The 6,743-nt window shown below is 35.0% G+C and overlaps 1 protein-coding gene across 2 annotated transcripts; it reads right to left on the bottom strand.

Annotated features, from left to right (window-relative positions):
- Nucleotides 1-218: 218 nt before the first annotated feature.
- On the bottom strand, nt 219-4,537 carry LOC122014530 (homeobox protein knotted-1-like 2). 2 transcript variants are annotated; one of them, XM_042570770.1, is made up of 6 exons: nt 3,821-4,537; nt 2,915-3,035; nt 1,812-2,017; nt 1,559-1,690; nt 887-1,023; nt 219-621 (listed from the first exon to the last, which is right to left on the bottom strand). In XM_042570770.1, exons 1-6 carry the CDS (start codon nt 4,469-4,471, stop codon nt 618-620), a joined length of 1,251 nt encoding a protein of 416 aa, XP_042426704.1. In that variant the 5' UTR covers nt 4,472-4,537; the 3' UTR covers nt 219-617. The 2 variants fall into 2 exon arrangements, with proteins under 2 accessions (XP_042426704.1, XP_042426705.1); XM_042570771.1 differs by having other exon boundaries at nt 1,812-2,014.
- Between the last annotated feature and the right edge of the window lie 2,206 nt (nt 4,538-6,743).

The following is a 6,743-nucleotide window of genomic DNA, read 5'->3' as shown; positions in this document are numbered from 1 at the left end:
TCTTTTGAAAATTTCATTTAGCTTCTACAATTTATATTTTTTGTTTCGATTTATTATAAAAAATATATATATTATGAAACTTTAGTTGCCCATTTATGTTTTATCTAAGTAATCACAAATAATTAGGATAAACAAGGTTAAACAATGAAATTTTGATGAATGTAAAATCGATACTCTAACGAAGACTTGGTTGCTACTCCAACAACAAACATACAAAGGATTATTAAAAAGATCTTGCACAAAACTATTACAATTAAAAGTCTCACTTGTACAGTTGAGATAAAATTTTCGTAGTTAATCTGTAATAATTAAGACAAACAAGTCTGATTGGCTTAAAAGAAGGCATTTACTTCACTGTCCCTTGCATTCACAAGCCACTTGTATATTACATACTCTTGAAGCAGAAAAAGAAGAATTTCTCATACAATTTTGTTTCAGCATCGCAATAGAACAAGTAGAAACCGATATTTCCATGCGACTGCATGGCTCAAATCAAGATCATCCTCCTCTAGAGATTTTTAACATTGTCGCTAATTAGTATGTGGAGAGGAGATCATGCTTCACTCGATTGAAGTTGTGAACTAATTCCTAGCAAACAATAGGCAACAACAGTGTCTCTACCTGTAATAAAAGAATAAATAAATCTAGTTAAAAATGAAAAGTGAAAAGATTTTAAAAAATCATGAACAACATAAGATGTAGGTAGGAAATTTTGAAAACTAGTATGTCTTTCTAGTTTTTATGAAGATCAAATAAGTTCTTCTGTAGAATAAATAAATAAATTTTATGATTCATAGATGTTGAAAGTTATTGAGAAGTATTTGTTCAATTGAAGAAAATAGAAAGTTCTTACGAGCCATAGAAAGGAGGATAGCAAAAAGCAAACCTTTTGCGCTTGGTCTTTAGAGAAGTTGATGAAGAGGGATTGGTGTGCCAATTCCTTTTTCTCTGGTTGATGAACCAGTTGTTGATCTGCTTTAACTGTAATCCTGTTTCTTGCACTAATCTTGCTTTGTCATCCTCCTACATCAGTGAAAAAGAGATCATGGTTTATGTTGATGACGTCGAGATGAAGCTAATGTCTCACTTATTTATGATGAGTTAGCTTCGTTTCACTCCAAAAAAGCCTCAGTAAACTAACCCAATTCAATCCAAAAACTCGAATTTTCCTCGTGGTATATTTTATGATGAGTTAACTTCATTTTGCTTTAAGTGATGTTGATAAATTGACCTGATTCAATCTGAAAGCTTAGATATTTCTCATTGTCTATGCTAATGAAGCTAATGTTTGACTCACTTATGATGAGCTCTAAAATAACCTTGATAAATCAACCCAATTCAATCTGAAAATTTGAATTTTCCTCATGAACTATGTTAATGAAATAGAGATGATGTCTCACTCATATATGATCGATCTGAAAACTTGAAATTTCCTCATGGTTTATGTAATTGAATAATGAGGTTAATCTCACTAGCTAATTATGAGCTAGCTTGGTTTCATTCCCCAAAAAGGAAAACCTATCTCGGTAAACCAATTCGATTGGATCTGAAAACTTACTGTTGGATATGGCCACTTGGAGTGGGATTGCCACCAAGCTTTCAATGTAGAAGTGCTATCACCGGGAAGTTTCCCAGCTCTTCGCTTGCGAAGAATCTCTTCTCTGATGTCTATAATCTTTTCTTTGTACCCCTACAACTCAAACAACGAGAATTAGTCTAGATACAGTTTGTAATTACAAAGATATCTTCTTTAAGTATCTAACTGCATTCTTCAATTTTCAATTTCTGTCCTAAGTTTTCGATAAATCTACCTGTTTTAGCTCGAGTTTCAGCTCCTGTCTAACTCGTTCCATTAGGCCTCTCTCGCTCTCGGTTGGAACAAGTGGGCCGAAGCCCATGCTGTCCGGCCCATCAAAGCTTCCGGCGAATAAATTTGTTTCACTATCTACTTGATTATCATCATCGTCGTCATCATCAGACATGGTCGCACCTGTTCCTTCCCCAGCAGAAACACCTGCTGCATTTGCCTTAGTTAAAACATTCATGGTATAAGCATTCAAATAGGGTTTAAACAGTTAAGCCCTGCCAACATGGATTGTAATCCTTTAAGGTTCATCATTCATGCAACCATCTCAAATCATCATTGTTGTCGTGTTTGTCTAACTATTTGAAGTCGGTTGCACGAATTTTATCCTTCATTGAGCTCTATGTAAGAGAGTAGTATCACAAATATTTGTGATAAATGAAGTATTAATGATGATGATGATATGGGCATTCAAATTATGAAATTGATTGATAGTATAGATTCAAGAGTTTTAAGAACTAAAAAAAATGTGAACCAATTAAATCATAAGACAAAAAGGAGAGAAAACTGGTGTAAACGGAGAATAGGTGACTTATAGCAAACAAACTTGATTGTATAAAGAAAACTTTTTAAGAATTGAACTCCGAATATTACAAGCAATAGTTGTCTCTTAAATCATTTAACTATATTGATGAGACAGTGACAAGATGAACACATATATTCACAATTATTAGATAATTTATTAGAGTGAAATACTAAAAGAATAGAGGAAAATGAAGAAATATTATTATTAAATATAATAAAAATAATTGAATTGAATATTACTAATCATGTAGCTTGCAATGAACTCATATTAAGTTTAAGATTCATATACCAGACCCAAAAAGTGGATCGACAAACATAAGTTGTTGGGCACTGGACAAAGAATTAAAAAATATGTTAACTTTTTCTCTTTAAGGTTTCATCTATGATTCCACATCTACATTCCATGACTAAAATAACCCTTGATAGCAAGTCCAAAAAATATTTTGTCTTTCGTGACAAAAAGATGATATTATATGGTAACAAAATAGAGACTATTTTTAAGAAGACACGACAAATTGGTGATACCTGTGAAGCTTTGAAGTGCTTGCTCCAGCTCCCAACAAGCCATCACTGCCTCCATTGCATGCACACGTACATGCTGCTGCAGTTGTTCTTTGAAGGAGCAAAGTAGCAAGGCGTAGTGTGTCTAATCAAACCATCAAACGTCCCAAGCATCAGAAATAATAATTTTAAAATCATCAGATATATAAGCTTCTGTCCATAAATTCTCAAATGATGAATTGAGTGAATGACCTACCTAAAAAGACAGTGAACTAGAAGTTGTATCATCACCAGGACTTCATAATAATAGCAGAGATGAATAGTTTTCCAACGTAAAGAAAGAAAAAAAAATTGAAATAGGCCTTCAGTCAAGATTAAATTCTCATGCAAAATGATGGCATAAGAAAGGTAGAAAGTCTTATCTTCTCCAGTAAAAGTTTTGATCATTTGATTGATTTTAGATGGATGTCCGACAAAGTGGCAGACAACATAAGAAATTAAGAAGAACATTTATGCCTTTCTTTTATCTCTCAATCTCCAGCTAAAAAATTTGGCAAAAATCATTTATATAAATGATTACGAAGATTTTGCTAAGCAAATCCCCATGTGAAGCGAGCATATATCAAAAGTACAGATACCGTGACGTAAAATACAAGATGGGATTGGGAGCTCCTACTTTTCGATTTTTTTTTTATTGCGATTCGAATGAGTAATTTACTGCTTGTCCAAGAATCAAGCTTATTCCAAGAAATGAATCGAAAATTAGCATATATATATATTTTGCCGTGGAGAACCAATTGAAGATGCAAGAAACCAAGGAAGCGTTGTTGAGTCGGTAAACATGAATAGGGGTTGGATTAGGGCAGAGAGAAGAATCACTGGAGAGTGAAGGAACAAAGAGAGATTGTTGGGGTAAAGTTTTGTTAGTACCATGAACTGGTCGAGCTCCTTGTCGTCACCGAGCATGTGGCCGCCGTTGGCGAGCACCGAGTACTTGGACACCACTTGCTGCGATTGGGCGAGCTGCGCGTCGATCCGCGGCAACTGGTCCACCGGCGTCGCGATCCGGAGGCACGCCACATGAGCCGTCAGGAGCTGCTCGTACAACGGGTGCGCTAAGATCTCCGCCTTGTGTCTCGCGTCCTGCCACGTCCCCTCCCCGGAGGCCGCCTCCGTGGGCTCCCCGCACGCGCCAGAGATCCCCACGGCGTCGCTCGACGAGGCCGGGACCTCGTCGTCGCTGCCGTCGCCGCCGCGATGCAGGATAGGGGGGCGGGGGAACCAGTGTCCCGCAGACGCGGAGGGTTCGGAGGCCGTCTGGAGGTGGAGGAATCTCCCATCGCCGAAGGGCTCCTCGCCTGGCTGCGGCCGGAGAATTCCGCTGTTGAGCCACCTGGGCCCGTTGGCGCCGCCCTTCACGAGGCGATGGAGATCCTTCTCACCGTATTCGTCGGAAGCGGAGAAGTGGTTCATCTCCGTCCTGAGCACGCCGGAGCCATCGCCGCCCCCCAGCTGCTGCTGCTCCGCCACGTACGGCAGCGTCGTCAGCTCCCGCTGCAGCTGCTTGTGGAACGACATCATCGCTGCAGCCTTCGCTTCCTCTTCTGGAACGCAACCCTAAGCGAACCGATCGAGGAAGACGAAGACGAAGACGAAGACGGAGCGATGTCGAAAGCAACTATAAGTAGAACTCACTTTCCCTCGAGAGCAAAATTTTCTTTGCCCCTGTATTTTTGGGTATTTTCATATGGCTTCCAATTTTTAATTCTTTCATTAAAACAACCCTCAAAGTTCATCAATTTCAAAGCATCTTTAATTATCTTTTTTTATATATATAAAAATAGACTCAATTTCATAATGTTATAATAATTTTAAAATTATTTTGATCTATTTAAATATATAAAAAATATATGTGTTTGATTATAATGTGCACTCATAATCCCATTAGATATAGAATGATAAGATTAAATACCTTTCAATAGATCATTATACAAATTTAAATTTTTATAGGGGATTGTTTCATTAAGTTTGGGAGTTAATTTTCACTAGGCGCTTAATTATTCTCATGTAAAGAATCGCTATGTTACGACAAATATTACTATAATTTATCTTGTTTTAGAAGATATGAGACCATTCAAAAGAACTTGATGACTTTAATTTTTATTCCAATTATATAAATTTGAATCTTTATTTATTTTTTTTAGTGAAAAATTCTTCGAGTCCAACTTGCCTAATATTAAATTTGTCCACTAGAGAATTAAGGGGATAAATTGTTATTCTTGTAAATTAACTCAAATACTTTAATAAATTTTGGGGGAAAGTGAAATTTTCTCCCATCACTCATTATTTAATACTTCATCAAATCCTAACCATTTCACTCCATATCTGCTGGGCGACGATCCAACCGTAGATTCCCCAGCTGGCAAAATTGGACGGTTTCGACAGCGCCACGTTGCCGCCTTTGATTGGTAATAATTACATCAGTTAAGGAATTCGCAGCTGTGGAAGACGCGTGGAGCAGTTGTGAACCAATGGAAGTGTTCCACGTAGAAAACTAGAAAGGTGAGTACTCTTATTTAAACTTGTTTAATTATTTTATATTTTTTAACTCGTCTAATTAATTAATTATAAATTTAATATTTTTATAATTTTTTTTATCAACGTTTAAGTCATTTTTAACGGGCTCTTGAATGGATTTTCAGATTATTAAATATTTGATTGTATTCCTCATTTATTAAATAAAGCAATTTAGTGGTTACTAAAAATAGACAGCGGGGAGAGGGTGGTTGTTGGTCCCCCTTTAACGCCACGTTTACTAATACCGTTAGCTGACAGTTGTGTACCAACCTAGACATTAAATTTCGTTTCACTCCACAATACTTTTACTCGTTTTAAAATCCTCCCTGTAGTTTCACTTTCATCATTTCGCCCTCATACTTTATAATTATTTGTAAATCTCTCCTTAACTTCAATAACAAATAGGACCCTTCGAACCATAAATCACTACTATGTTAGCATTAATACACTTATATATAAATTTGACACAACCAAGTTTTTGACATTGTTTAGCATTTGTAGTTGAAAGTATGAAATATTTGACATCAATTAGTAAATATGTTTTAATTCTAAATATAAATTATTATTGGGTGTCCATTTTATTTAAACCATTATTATTAAAAAAGTTTTTGTTTTTATTTTTTAAAATACTTTTATTTCTATTAGCAACTACTCATAACTACTCCAATAAAAAATAATTTAAATATACTTATAATAGTTACATAGATCATATTTGTTATAGAATTATGACAACTATAATTTATAATTGGTATAATATAATGTTGACTAGTATTGAGTTGTCTATATTAAAGTAACTATAATATTCATAATTGATATAATATATTATTATTATTATTATTATTATTATTATTGAAATTAAAATATTTATATTATAATAATTATGAATTATAATTATTATAATGGATTAGAAATTAAGATATTTTTAGAAAAATAAATTAAGATATATATTTTTTATAATAAATAAAAAAGGGGACGATTTCAATTTTTTTTTTCAAAAAATCTCGTTTCGATTTTTGTCCATTAGTATTTATTGTATAACATCTGTAGTGGGGACCAAGATTAGGCAGCCTTTGGAGATAGGTCAAATTGCTTGGGTCCCACTGTGGTCCCCACATCCTTGTGTATAGTGTTGGTTTGTCCGCGTGGATATAGTCCCAACACAACCAGAGTGGTCCCGTCACGCCACCGAATGTATGCCTCCCTAATCATAAATAATAATAACAATAATAATTTATTATTTTAAATTATCTCAGGTCATCTATATAGGAAGACCGCC

The sequence above is a fragment of the Zingiber officinale genome, chromosome 8B (assembly GCF_018446385.1).
Source record: "Zingiber officinale cultivar Zhangliang chromosome 8B, Zo_v1.1, whole genome shotgun sequence".
NCBI classification, from domain to species: domain Eukaryota; kingdom Viridiplantae; phylum Streptophyta; class Magnoliopsida; order Zingiberales; family Zingiberaceae; genus Zingiber; species Zingiber officinale.
The sequence above is the reverse complement of the archived record's forward strand: the minus strand, read 5'-3'. Positions and strand labels throughout refer to the sequence as shown.

What these genes read in the sequence shown, in the direction of transcription:
- LOC122014530 (XM_042570770.1), bottom strand. Translation starts at nt 4,471, where the DNA reads ATGATGTCGTTCCACAAGCAGCTGCAGCGGGAGCTGACGACGCTGCCG. An exon ending in TGAAACTCGAGCTAAAACAG is followed by an intron (nt 1,691 to 1,811) that starts GTAGATTTATCG and finishes TTTGAGTTGTAG; the next exon opens with GGGTACAAAGAAAAGATTAT. An exon ending in CCAAGTGGCCATATCCAACA is followed by an intron (nt 1,024 to 1,558) that starts GTAAGTTTTCAG and finishes TCACTGATGTAG; the next exon opens with GAGGATGACAAAGCAAGATT.